This window comes from Microtus oregoni, unplaced genomic scaffold, assembly GCF_018167655.1.
Source record: "Microtus oregoni isolate MIOR12 unplaced genomic scaffold, Mior012 000086F_ref0000336, whole genome shotgun sequence".
Lineage (NCBI taxonomy): Eukaryota > Metazoa > Chordata > Mammalia > Rodentia > Cricetidae > Microtus > Microtus oregoni.
Window position 1 is genome coordinate 3,179,099 of NW_024544552.1, and position 14,768 is coordinate 3,193,866.

The 14,768-nt window shown below is 43.5% G+C and overlaps 1 protein-coding gene across 1 annotated transcript in view; it reads right to left on the reverse strand.

Annotated features, from left to right (window-relative positions):
* Nucleotides 1-339: 339 nt before the first annotated feature.
* The window catches only part of Slamf1 (signaling lymphocytic activation molecule family member 1), a 33,823-nt gene continuing 19,394 nt past the window's right edge, over nucleotides 340-14,768 (reverse strand). Inside the window, exons 4-7 of the mRNA XM_041643587.1 lie at nucleotides 12,487-12,588; nucleotides 9,601-9,674; nucleotides 1,630-1,725; nucleotides 340-390 (exon numbers count right to left, since the gene is read on the reverse strand). Of these exons, the coding sequence (XP_041499521.1) occupies nucleotides 340-390; nucleotides 1,630-1,725; nucleotides 9,601-9,674; nucleotides 12,487-12,588 (323 nt within the window). The remainder of the gene's footprint in view (nucleotides 391-1,629; nucleotides 1,726-9,600; nucleotides 9,675-12,486; nucleotides 12,589-14,768) is intronic.

Sequence of the window (14,768 nt, forward strand, 5' to 3'; positions counted from 1 at the left end):
GCTTTTTGTCTCAGGGTTTTGTTTACCAGCGCAGCATAGCGTGAGATTCTGAACTCATACCGTCTATTTGATCCACTACAGCGAAGGTGGAACGCTATTCCAAGGGGTCTCTGCTCCGTGCCTGTGTCAGCAGCACAGCAGGCTGCCTGCTTGGGAAACCTCACTTCCTTGCTTACTTCACAGGTGTGCCTGTGCAAATCGATCACCGGGGAATTGATTGAAGAAGGGGACAGATGTGCAGTGTCTGTCACAGAGAACTCGGGACCGAGGGCCAAGTTCAGCGTGGATTTTGACTTTTCTATGTTCCTTCAAAAAGTCCTTTCCCTGGGTATCTGGGGGTCAGCTCTCTGGTAACGTCACACTGGCATAAACTGTGGTGGGGTTTGATTCCTGTGAGCAAAGAAGACATTCATGAGAGAAGGAATGGAGGGACGAAGTTCACATGCAGCAGAACAGCCTTCCCTGGAAAAGAAGAGGCTTAGAGTTCCTGTAGTACATATAGCATGATGCTTCGAGTCTGTCACAGTCTGGACATGGCTAGGCCAGCACTCAGGTCTCCCAGTGCCTGCCTGCAAATGGGGCTCCATCTCCCTTCCAAGCATAAATGTGCCATCGGGGAGATGAGAGATTTGAAGACTGGCCTTGCCTTTCGATCCCTCCTCTTTCCTCTTCTCTATCCCCTCTCCTCCTTAGGAAGAAACTCCCTTAGATCAGGACATTTGCCAGGCCATGCTATGTCTTCCCCACGTGACAGGCTGAATCTTCCAAAATTGTAAGATCAAATATATCTCCCTTCAAGTTGTTCTCTTAGGTATTTTGGTCACAGCAATGTAAAAATAGGTAACAGACCTCCCATAGGGTAAAGAGAGTCAGAGGAAGAAAAAGACAAGCGAACTCACACCATGGTGGTTAGGAAACAGTAAAGAGGGATACCAAAGGAGATCAGAGTAACACATATCCTCTTTCAAGTACACAGTGGGTGGGCTTCCTCCAGCTGGGCCTCACTGCTTCCTGACAGTATGATTGTGTTATGAGCACATCATGGATCAGGAGCTTGTCAATCAGGTAAGAACCCTCACCTTTTGTGACCCTGGGACTACCCTCACGGACACACCCACAGGTGTGCTTTATCAGTTTCTTAGGCCCCTCTTACTCCCATCAAGCTGACAACCAAAATAACCATCCCTGAATTCTTCAAGAATTCTTTTCTCCCTCTCCATCTTACTTTTCTCCCACTTACTGTCAGTCCTGGAATACAGTTTGGGGAAGCCAAAAGAGGTTTTAGAGGGGCTAGTGAGATCCAAATGGGGATGAGAGAAGTGGTACCTGTTTGCTGATTTCAAAACAAGTATGTCAGGTATTTGTTGTCCTTTGACAACTCTCAGAGAAACACTAATCAGTACACAGTGGCTCACAGCCTATGAGCCCAGATGAAGGATTTTGTATGAGTCCTACCAAACCAAGACTACAGCTATTTCTTTCTGCATGTGGCATCTGGACCACTCTCACCAATATGATTCACTTCATCTCGCCCCTAAAATAAATACACAACAACAAAAACCTTCTTCCCCTTCTTCTCAGCCTCTTACCAGACATTCAGTGGGGGTGGGGGGAGCAGAGATGCCTCACCTGAACAGGCTCTGGGACAGGCTCTGTGGCAGCCACATAAATGGTGGTGCAGGGACTCTGACCCATCAGAGAATCATCGAATTTCTTTTCTGGAGTCTACAAGAGAAGCAAAGGAGACAGATTAGTTGAGCAGAAAGCTGGGCCCCATCCAATGGCTCAAATTAAAAAAAACTCCTTCTTTGCTCGTTCTAACTTCCTCCCTGGTGAGAATTCTCCCAAACTTCCCTGGAGTTCACTTTGCTTGTCATTCCCAGAGTGACATCTTGGGGCTTCCAACCTCTCAAGGCAACTTCATCCCTTGTTAGTGCTTTAGAAAATATATCTTCATCTCAATTGCTGTTCATTTCTTAGATGCCATAGTATGTAGAGAGATTTAAATTTAATGACAAATGTTTGATTAGGGATGAGGGGGTGAGGGGCAGATGGAAGAAGGTTTTTAATCAGCTTTTGTTCACGGATACACTCTTTGCTTCTCTTCCTGGTTGGGAGAATTTTAGTGTGACCAGACCTAAATGTAGGGATGAGGGATGGTGTCAATAACTTATATGTTCTGCATTCAATTAGGGAATTTCACAAAGAAGTCTGTACTCAAAATAACCCCGAGATGTCTTGGGACAATGGTATTGAATTTCCCTTTAAGATTTTTATCTAAGTAGAAAGAATTATTTTAAACACAATTTTAACAACATAGCATGTTTTTGTTTCTCATGTCTTCTGTTAGGGGCCCTGATTTTCACATCTCCAGGGATGTAGTAATATGAGCGGCGGGGCTGCATCCCCAGCACCCCGGCAGCCTGGCTAGCTTATGCTCCGAAATAACAACACACAAACTGTATTCATTTAAACACTGCTTGGCCCTTTAGCTCTAGCCCTTACAGGCTAATTCTCACATCCCGATCAACCCATCCCTAATAATCTGTGAGCACCGGTCTTACCGGGAAAGGTTCAGCATGTCTAACCTGGCGGCTTGCTTCATCGCGTGCGTCTGCCCGGGAGAGCGGAGCATGGCATCTCTCTGAGGTGTCTGCTCCCGAGAGGGGAGCTGTGGAGTCTGAGCTCACTTCCTCTTCCTCCCAGCGTTCTGTTCTGTTTACTCCTCCCACCTATCTTCTAACCAATGAGGGCCAAGCAGTTTCTTTTTATTTAACCAATGACCTTCCTCCATCACAGGGATACCACATTGGAGCAGAATCAGATGTATAACTTAATTTTGCTATTTTTTTGAGAATGGGAGCCCTCAAAATGACAGTGTAAGGCAGAAACCACATAATAAGCCCTGGAGAGGTTCCTATCAGTTAACCAACAATTGTTTAATTTCCTGTTATTATGTTCTGTTGTTAATTTTTTGAGACAGGGTCTCACTGTGTAGCCTTGGCTGTACTGGAACTCCCTATGTAGACCAAGATTTTGCCTCAAACTCAGAGATCCACCTGCCTCTGCCTTCTAAGTGCTGGGATTAAAGGTGTGTGCTATGACATCTGGATGCTATTATGCTTTATTTAAAGATATTTTATAGCTATTATGATGAAAACAAAAGAAATGCTGATTTTTGGATAATATCTGTTATTATCTTTGTAATGATATAATAGTATGATAAATAAAAATGAAGGAAATTGTAAGGATGTAGGTAAGTCTGTACATATTGATATATAAACAAAAACGTCTTACGTATTTAAGATACATATAAATTAAAAACCAATAAAAATAGAATATAAATCAAGAGGCAAAATTATAGTGTAGTTAAAATATTCTACTGGAGTACAAAGAATAAAAGGAACACATGTATGTTAGTAAGTCAGGGATGTGCTGGGTGGTAGCGGGCATGCTTTTAATCCCAGCTTTTGGGAGACAGAGGCAGATGAAATCTCTGTGAGTTCGAAGCCAGCCTGGTCTACACAACTAGTTTTAGGACAGTCAAGGCTAGAAACCCCATTTCAAAAAACAAAACGAAACAAAACTATAGCCCCCCCCCCAAAAAAACCCAAAACAGATAAAGAAGTCAGGGTGTAGTTTATAATTTCTAGGATGGCCACTAAAAATAGAGGAAATAGTCGTTTAAATATTAATGCAATGTAGAATAAAGTTTAATGATAAAAACATAATTGAAAATTCCTCCATCAAAGAAACTCCAATCTCAGAGACTCTCACCAATAAGTTCTCTAAATATATAAGGGGAGAAATATGATCAATCCCACCCAAACATTTCCAGAGAGTCACAGGAAGAAAATGCATCTGTTGGTGAACTGAATTGTGGCCACCAAAAGATACGTGCCACCAGTGTCAGGATGTCATTGTGTGGTGTACAGCCTCGGCAGAGATGTGGATAAGATAGGTAAGGTCAGAACTTCAAGGCGAGGTCACTGAGTCACAGTGGCCCACATCCAGGGCAGGATGTCCTAAGAGATGGAAAGAAGGCAGAGCACAGACAGGAAAGTTACCTAGAGATAGAGGCAGAAATTGTGGTACTACATTGGAGCACCGGACTGAAACCCCAAGGTCCAAATAAGGAGCAGAAGGAGAGAGAGCAGGAGCAAGGAACTCAGGACCGCGAGGGGTGCACCCACACACTGAGACAATGGGGATGTTCTATCGGGAATTCACCAAGGCCAGTTGGCCTGGACCTGAAAAAGCCTGGGATAAAACTGGACTCGCTGAACATAGCGGACAATGAGGACTACTGAGAACTCAAGAACAATAGCAATGGGTTTTTGATCCTACTGCATGTACTGGCTTTGGGGGAGCCTAGGCAGTTTGGATGCTCATCTTACTAGACCTGGATGGAGGTGGGTGGTCCTTGAACTTCCCACAGGGCAGGGAACCCTGATTGCTCTTTGGGCTGATGAGGGAGACTTGATTGGGGGAGGGGGAGGGAAATGGGAGGCGGTGGCGGGGAAGAGACAGAAATCTTTAATAAATAAATAAATTAAAAAATAAAAAAAATTAAAAAAAAAAAAGAAATTGTGGTACTACCACAAACCAAAGAGTGCTAAAGTTTGGAGCCATCAGATAATACTGAGATAAAGGCTTGTCCCAAGAGCTTTCAGAGGGTTTGGGGGTCCTGCTAATATGCCACTTTCCTTTTGGATTTATATGGTCTCCAGAACTGAAGTAAGCTGAATTCTGGTCGTTTAAACCAAGGCGTTGGTTATGATTTGCTATGACAGTCTGACTGAAAGATTGCAAGCCTCATCCATTTGTACAGTTGACATAAGCATGATATCAAAGCCTCACAGAGTTATTATGAGGAAGGAAGATGACAGACCAGTTTCACCCAGAAACTAAGTGCATGAGTGCGTGTGCGTGCGTGCGTGCGTGTGTGTGTGTGTGGCGGGGGTGGGAGGGGGAGCTTTTAAGAAAATGTTAGAGAAACAAAATCCAGCAGAGTTTTAAAGGACCAAACTAAATTTGTTCTACTCCAGGACTGTAAAGTAGATTTGACTCCCACAAAGGCAGATAAACGAGGGAAAGCCAGCCAGAAGGTTATCTCAACAGATGCCTGAAGAGTGTTGATAAAATAGGATGTCAGCTTGAGAAAGCTGGGGGTGGGGGTGGGGGTGGGGGTGGGGGATGGGGGTGTGTGGGGCGGGGGCGGACCGGTAGCCTAGTACTCCTAGTAGCCTGACAGAGATCAGGCCTTAGTTTCAGTTCACTAAAATGGGACAGCGCTAAACAGACAATCCTCAGGAAAACCACAACTTAGGAGCAACCCGTCAGCAGGTGCCCCACAACCTTCTGCTAGCTTAGCAGACGCCCCATGGCCCTGTCTGCCGGCTCAGCAACCCCCAAAGTCCCTTTGCTGGCTCAGCAGATGCCCCTTCCAGTCTCCTGATAACTAAAGATAGATTTCCCTACCCCGCAGCTGGGAGGACTCTCACCAATCAGCCCTCAGACTAATCATTCCTCCACCAATCAGCTCTCAGACTCTCTCTCTCTCTCTCTCTCTCTCTCTCTCTCTCTCTCTCTCTCTCTCTGTTTTTCAAAACAGTGTTTCTCTGTAGCTTTGGAGCCTGTCCTGGAATGAGCTCTTCTAGACCAGGCTGGCCTAGAACTCATAGAGATCTGCTTGTCTCTGCCTCCCAAGTGCTGGGATTAAAGACCACGTGCGCCACCATCGCCCGGCTAATAAAGCACTCTTGTTATTGCAAATGTGGCTGTTGGTCTTCTTTGGGGGGCTTCTCTTGGACCTTAACAAAACTGTGATAAATTGTCTAGTGAACCAGGACTAGAAGACGATAGTGCCCCACCCCTCTCTTCCAGTGTTGGAATTGAAGCCAGGTCTTGGTGCATGCTAGCAAGTACTTTATCACTGAGTTATACCTCTAGCTCCAGATAATATTCTCTCTCTCTATTTTTTTTTCATTTAATTTTTGAGACAGGCAGGTAGCCCGTGTTGGTTTGAAACTTTTTACGTAGACCAGGCTAGCCTTGAATTTGCCATCCTCTTGCCACTGCCTCCCGAGTGCTAGGATTACAGGCATGGACTTCCATGCCTAGCCTGACAAAATTTTTCAAAATTTAACTAATGTGTGTTGGGGGTTGCTAGCTGACCGTGTGCAGTTTCATGTACATGAGAGCAAGTGCCTGCAGAGGCCAGCAGAGGGTACCACATGCCCTGGAGCTGGGATTGCTGGTGGGTGTAAACTGTCAGACTGAGACTTGAACCTGAGTCCTCTCAAAAACAGTGTACACTCCTACCCCCTGAGTAATCTCTAGGCCCCAACGATATGTTTCTTATGGTAAAAAGCTCACTAGGAATACTCCAGCAAAATGTACGCTCAATGATGGTGTAGGGAAGTCTTCCCTTCCCAATCTGGAACTCTGCGGGAATGTCAGCGTTACCGCTTCTGTTCGCCATCTTGTGCGAACAGGACATTGTCAGTGAAGTAGGACAACAGAAAGCAGGTGGAGCTATGTGGTCTAGAAACAAAATGGAGAACTAATTCTTTGGAGATGCTACAGCGGGGTAGGAAAACCCAGCAAAGCTGTCTGCAAACAAATGCAGGAACGTGCGGATCAGTTCAGCGGTGTTTCAAATACAAGGTCAGTATAAGAAGAGGATATGTTAACAGTAAACAACTAGAAACTAAAAGTTTTGAAAAAGGTAATGTTGACAATATTCCAAGGTATGAAGCTCCAATCAGTCAGAATGGAATATATATATTCTTATTTGTAAAACTATGAAACGTCATTTTGAGAAACTAAATAAGACAGAATGGCTAGAGAAAGAGTCAAAACAATAAAGATCTTCACTCTCCTCATTGGCCTATTTGGTGCTAATTAACATTCTAGCAAGATTTGGTGGAAAGGGGTTTAACAAACCAATTGTGAAATATATATCAGAGCACAAGAATTGGCCAAGAACTCTTGAAGAAAAAGAACAAGTGGGAAGATTCGCTTTTATCAGACATCACAATTTATATCCCTAATTAAGAGAGTTTAGTCAATGGACAATGGAGCAGAAAACAGAGCATCAAACAGAACCATGCATACACGTACCCTCAAATTATAACCAGTAGGACAGGGCAGTCAGGGAACAGTCTTTGCGACAATAACCGGTAAATATGTGCCAAAAATGACACTTGGCTTCTCTTAAACCAAACTCAAAAATATTTCCCAAGTATAGAATAATGTGAAAGAGGATGCCGGAAGAGTATTTTTATTACATAGGACTGAGAAAAATTTCTCAAATAGGTTAGAAGTGATAACCGTAAAGGAAGAGGTTACCAAATTGCTCTAGCCTGACATTAAGAAGTGTTCTATTTCGGTAGGGCTTACTGAGAAATTACAAAGGCAAGCCACACATGATATGGATCTAACCTCTAAAGGACTCACCTCTAAAACGGCTTTTTGGTTTATACTAACTTGTTTTGAAAAGGGCCTAAAACGTAAAGGTAAATGGGTATGAGATTTGAAAGCTGGGCAATTTTAATATGGCAATAAACATATGAAAAGTTATTACTTATCAGAAAGCCAAAGCCTTAATAAGACCCCCTACTGGTATGGATAAAATAAAAAAATAAAAAAAATGGTAACAAATTTTGGCCAGCACATACAACTTTTAAAACTTATTTATTGGAGAAGTAAATTGGCACCTACTTCAAAGAACAATTTGGTCCTAACCTGTCAATTGGAGAATCCATATGCCCTATCATTCGGCAAATTTACTTCTAAGTATGTGCAGCAACAATATGTAGACATATTCACCAGAAGACAGTCACACAAATTTCATTACTGTAACTTTCATAATGACCTCAAATTGGAAATAACCAGATGCTCATTAATAGTCATCTGATAAATATATTCCCAAACATCACATACACACATTGCTAAACTCATGAGAATGTATGCAACCTGAGTTCAAAGTCACGCATGAATTCTAACCAGATGCGAGAACAAATGCTGACAGATTTTATTTTTATGAGGTTCCCAAAAAGAAATATATAATTCTTATTTCTAGAAGCCAGGATAGTGGTTATCTCTGGGGAAGAGATGGGAAGCTGTGGTACAGAGATTTTCTGGAAGAACTGGCCGTGTTCTGTTGCTTCCTGAGTGGTATTTTACAGTGGAAGACTTAAACTGAAAGATGTAATTTCTTCTCAAGTCGGTCAATAGGTTTAATGTAACCCTAACTCTTTTTGTTTTCTAATACTTGAGAAACTGATTCTGAAAGACACACGCAGCCTCCGCAAAGCAAACATTTAGGTGAGAGGGTACCATTGGGGCTCTCATTTCTTTAAATGGAAGTTTGTCCTTAATAGGCATCTATGGTGATTGTGGTGGTTTGAAATAAAATGGCCCCTATAGGGGGTGGCACTATGAGGAAGTGTGACCTTGTTGGATTAGGTGTGGCCTTGTTGGAAGAAGTATGTCACTGTGGGTTTGGGCTTTGAGATCTCATACATGCTCAAGCCATGTCCAGTGAGACAGTTCACTTCCTGTTGCCTGCCCATCAAGATGTAGAACCCTTGGTTCCTTCTCCTGCACCATGTCTGCCTGCATGTCACCTACTATGATGTTAATAGATTGAACCTCTGAACTCTAAGTTAGCCCCAGAGAAATGTTTTCCTTTATAAGAGTTGCTGAGTCATAGTGTCTCTTCACAGCAATAGAAACCCTAACTACATATTACAATGATGTAATAAACCCACCAGACCATCACAGGGAGCAGAAAGAGATCTGCCCAGGACTGTCTTCCTAGTCCTCAGGAATGAATTTATTGTATTAGTATGCAATTATCTTTACTCTCATAATATTTGTCCAAGAATATGTGCCCCCCCCACTGTCCCAAATGGACAAATTATGGGCTAAAAAAAATCCTCTAGAATTAACTGTGAGTGGGCAATAGCAGCATCTACTGAGGATCCTGTAGACTCCCTATCCCTTACTGCTAACATGTCTGTTCCCCGACTCCATCGTGTCTCATATTTTTCCATCACTCCTTCTAGTTCAGTGGTCACTCTACCTCAGTTTTGTTTTTCTCTCCTCTCCCTTCAATATGTCCCCTTTCGTTTGAACCCCACACTGACTGGAATTCTCAAGATCCTCCCTTTCTCAGTCCAACTGTACTGCGCACATGCCTTCATTTGAATCAGGCCAGCATGCCACAACAGTCTTCTCACACCTCCCTGTTTCCTAAGGTTGTACCATTCAAGGAGGAAGTCTGAGGAGATGCAGGGTAGACTCTTAGAATGCCAGCGCTGGACAAGCGTCCACTGTCATGTGTTTACAACTTCATCTCATATGAAGAAGCAGACCACCAGACTGCCCAGTGTTTCCCATTATTTCAAACAACAGGAGTTCCAGGGACATAGGTTCAACAACTTTTAGGGGAGTTCTTATTCTTGACTTCTGCTTCCCTAATTTCATCTACTCTAGAACCCCTATGGAACCATGGTCTTGTGCAAGGTGGCCCAATCAGGAATCCAGTAGGAAATATGACAGACATGCCCCCAAGAAGAGCACAGAACTTACCCCTGATTTCTGCACTTGTGCATAAATAGTAAGGCCTTTTTCTTCCACTGGCGGCTGGCAGCGGCTTCTTTTACCTGCAAAGAAACACAGCAGTTACCTTCCTCAAGTCCTCAGCGTGAGGCCCCTCACCCAGTCCTGTCTGGTCTTTACTCTCCACTCTCTCCTCCTTTCCTGTCACAGGAGCCCAGCATCTACTCATTTGTTGATAGCATTGGATCGGTTACTCTATCTGTCTAGACCTGTGTTCCTAATGTCAAATGGAATTTGAGATGCCTGTCTCACAGGACTATTGTGGGAATTAAATGAGAAAATACCTGAAAAGTATTTATACCAGTTACACTAGCAGGCAGCAAATGTCCAATATGTGCTGTGCCCCTCACCCTTGGGTGCTATTTGACCGCTGTACAATTCAGCTATTTTAATCTCTATGTCTGTGTGTATCTGCTCTCCTAGTGGGGTTCTAGGTCTTCCGAGGCCACAGCGGGCTATTTACAGCCTGTCTCTTATTCTCCAGCTGGTAACATGTTGCTTCACTCACAGCTTTCTCATCCCCCTATTTCTGGAGAGCTTGCTAGTGTGTGGGGTGGGGGTAGAGGTGGGCGATTCACTTGGAAGTGTCTGGAAAACAGGCCAACAGTGTCATTTCTTTGTTCCCCATCTAGAAAACCAGCCCAGAGCCGGGGGTCTCTGTCAATTAGTGAGTTGTGAAACATTTTAATTTTTAGATGACATTTAAATTTTCCTTTTTAAATTGTACAGAAACTCCTAACATTATAAAAATTCAAGTTGGCTAGAAATTCTCCCTCATTAACCAACCCCATTGTATTCCCAGAGGCTCTTCGGGATGCTGCAGTGGCCCCTCTTCACTTTTCTTAACACTGAACCATTTCCTTTGCAGGTGCCATGCATGGGTGAGGATGTGGAAAGGAAGGCACTGACCTATCCTCCCTCCCTCCTCTTCTCCTTTTTTTTTTTCCATTTCACAAATAGATTGTCAAGAGCCAGCTCAACTTGACTCCACGTCAGCCAAGTCTTTGGATGTATTGAAAAAGACCTGAGCCCTAGATCTTAGCCTTAGGACTAGTGCCAGCATTGCTGTGTGGCATTGAACAGATAAGTCACTTCAATGGGGCTCTTTACATACTGTAGTTGTAAAACCAGAGCATAGACCATTATTGGCTTTTTTAGCTCTCACACAAAGCAATAAATTGTCTTATGTAATCGTAACCTCAAGTACTTTAAACCTGCTATAAGTACTGTTTCTAGAGTCTCCTTAAGACTTAAACATTGACCCACTCACATCAAGAGATATGTCTGTCTACAAATGCATGTATATACATGTTTATCATTCAGAAAAACCACTGTGTGTTTTCTGAACATTGGTTTGCCAATCTCCACAGCAATACCACAAAGGGTTAGTATCCTCACTTTGCAGATGGTGGCCAGTTTGCTTGGTTACACAGTTCACTGGTGCTAAAGTCTGCCTTTGGGTGCTGTCTAAGGCCAAAGCCCCATGTGCTCATTTGCTTATTTGGAGATGGGGTCTCACTATACTGCTCTGGGCTGATCAAGAAACCACAGGCTGGAGTGATCCTCCTGCCTCAGACTCACAAGCAGCTGTTACTACAGACTTGTCTCATTGTACACTGCCCAGTGCCTACGCTCGTAACTAGTGTATTCTCCTGGAGACAAACTTGCCAGAACCACTTTAAAATTCTTCAGAGTCAGGCGGCATTCTTGAGATGACATTGTTACACATTGCCAGCAGAATCTCTTGAGCAATGTTTAGCGGAAGGCATAACAACTAACTTCAGATTTTGGCGTAGATTTGTATAGTACTGAGTTACAAGGCATAACTGGGATGTGTGTTGAGTGTGGGGGAAGTGGGCTTCGGTGGGAAGGGAAGTGCTGCTCCCTGAGTGCTTAGCTTTGTGTTGAACAGAATGTAGGGAGGAAGGTGTGTGGAAGGAAGGATAGCATCCCTTCACTAGCCAGGTTAACGTGGGACACTTGCCTGCTTTCTTAGCCTCTGAATCTTGCTGTTTTTTTTTTTTTTAATAATGAAAACTAGTGGATCCACTCCCAGACCCTTTGCTCTCAACAGAAGCTTTATCTGAACCACACACCCCTCCTCCACTGTCTCGGAGAACTCTTCGATGGAGGAAATGAGGCAGAGGTAGGCCTCTGTGCTGTGCTCGACACCTTCTTATATAAGCAAAACCGACCTCAGCGTGCTGAGGTAAGGGCTTTTTCTAAGAAGACCGTGTGTGGATCACATTGACCTGCTTGAGCACGACACGAACCCTCAGCTTGGTGAGGAGACCAACGTAGTGTTCTGTGCTCCCCCAGGGAAGGCCAGCCAGGGCATCTGAGTCAGGATGCTCTGATCCGGATGGGCAAGTGGGAGTCAATATGGCTGAGGGGGCACATGGCCCTGAGATAGCGAATCACAGAACAATTTGGAAGAAAGATCGAGCATTTAAACTTGGAATCACAGCCTTACTGCTTTTAGTCTACTCTGGGACCTGTTTCACAGATCCAAGACTTCTCTGAATTCTCTTCTCTAGCAAATATCAGTTAAGCATGCTTCCTGTTTCTATTCCTTTAGCCTTCCCTACAAGCCAAACCTCACTGCTGCATTTAAATTATCTGCACAGTGTCTTCTATATTAGACACTTGTGGCTCTGTCCTCTTCTGATTCCCTTAACCTGGCAGTGGGGCTCAACAGACAAGAATGGACTGAACTGAGCAGGGATGGGTTGATTCAGTCTTTTTCCCAGGGGGTCCCAGACAGAACGCTGTAGTGAGAATGAGTCTGTGCTCGTATTAAGATCTATTTTGCTTACCACTGGGAGCCCAGCAAGAACCCTTTCTTGCCAGACCTACCTTGTTTTTTCCGCAGTGTGGCTACTATGGAGACTGGAATGATGAGGAGTAGAATGAACCCTAACGATGCAACAGTGTGTGTTGCTATCCATGAGCTTGCGTCTGAAAGAAAAGACAAAGGAAATATGAAATGCACCATGGGTTTAAAAATACCTGACCCACAAGTGAGAAGACTGAGCTTCATGCCCCGTTTCCGTACCTCCCTCCCCAGGGAGAGACATTTGTTTACGTGGTATTAGAGACCAGCCTGTGACCACTAAGATTTCCATGTCCACCTTCTTACCCCCACTTCATTCACTATCCCTAAATTCACATTTCTGATTTCATAAAGATGCTTCTAAGTAAAATGCTTTATTTTATCTTTACCACTTGTCTAAAATTAACTTGTCTTCTCTCTCCTGCCAATCTCTTGCCCCGCTTCTCCATTTCTAAATTTCTAAAGTATTGTGTGTCCATTTTTGGTAAAGGGGATGTGACAGTCCCGTGTGCTTGTCCCCATGCCCCCAAACTACTCCCATGAGACAACTGGGAGGAAGAAATCAGCTTTTCTTCTTAAAAAGGTAAACACAATAGTGCTATTATTGCCCTTAAATGCAAATGACAGTGTGGAGCCCAGCAGACCTGAGCTAAGAGAAAAGCATGTCGTTTTTCCTGTAAATTATCATAGTTCAAATTAGCAAAGCTAACTAAGGCTTGAAATCATGGAGCCAAATTTTGTAGCTTTCTCAAGAACACTACTTTGAAAAAAAGTGAATATGGCCTTTGTCTCAATCAACATGGTATGTGACTCACTAACAGAATAGTGGCCAGTTACTAAGTTCTTACAGTCAGATGCTTTTAATAGTGAGTCTTGTACACCACTGTATATAATCAGAACAATCCTAAGGGGTGGGTACTTTTATCCTTTCCATTTTATAAGTAAGGAAATGGCATGAAGAATATCAAGAACTAGAACTAGGAATGGGAGAGGAAACACGGCTGAACACTAAAGACAGGTTCCCTGGGAGTCAGAGAGCCTCCTGGAGCAAGCAGTGAGGTCCCATCTGAAGCACCAGGTTTTTAAGTAATGACACCAAATTCTAGTGTTACTAATGAAACAAAGACAGTACCAGGTACTAACACAATGTGGAGGGACACTTTATAAAAAATGATTGTGAGAGAAAAGTGGTTTTAAAAACATCCTACCCCGAACTATAAACACAAACAAATAAATAAGCTTCCTGGTTGTACTTCGGAAGTTGAAAGGAAGAACCAAGTGGGTTAGAAAGGAACAGAGTAATGGCAGACACAATTCAGATGTTTCTAGAACCGATGAAAATATAGACAGAAGTCCCACAGAACTGGTAAGACGCTCCAGTCCAGCAGCTACTCAGAAGTTTCCTTCTGGTCTTGAAAGAGTTCTTCTTCCCAGGCTCTCCATATAGCTAATCACAAGGAACCTCACAGCAATGACAGATTCTCTTCCTCAAGTAAACTATGTTTTAACCCTGCCAAATACCAACTTTAACCATCTTGAGCAAAAAAGGATAGGATCTAGGTGTGGTGGTTCATGCCTCTAGTCCCACCACTCGGAAACCTGAAACAGAAGGCTGAAAGGTCAGGGGCAACCCGAGTTGTGGAGGGAGACCCTGCCTTGAAAATGAATGAATGAATGAATGAATGAACAAGCAGAGAGTTGGCTTTGTATAACATATAAAATGTGAAGGCAGCTGTGAGCTCCTCTGCATGACATCCTAAGTAATATATGATGGTTGAGAACCCTCTGTGTTATACGCATGTATGTATGTATGTATGTACGTATGTATGTGCATGTATGTCTGACTGGGAGTCTAACTGATTCAGATTTTCGATGTCAGTACCAGGGACACACAGAGAAACTCCCCAGGACCAGGAGAGAAGCAGGGGCAGCAGCCTGAGCTTCTCTCATGAACCGTGGTACTGGTCCAGCGAATCGTGATAGTGGTGCTTACTATTTTGAGAGAGTTCCTCTTTCTTCTTCTAACATATGTATCTTGAGAAAGTCTATAACAGAAGCTAATTTAAAGACAAACACCTTAACCATTTACATCATTTCCAAAGGTAATATTTCTTCTAAATTTCATATGAGATTTACAAAAAAGACCAAAACCCAAGGTGATGCCTCTGAAGCAGGAAAGCAACAGATGATGGAATTTTTCGGGGACTTGCCTGCCAAATCTGCCTTTCTCACCTCCCTGGGCCTTCTGCTGGCAACCCCACTGGCCACCTACTCACATAAGTCAACAGTGAGAGGTACATGACTG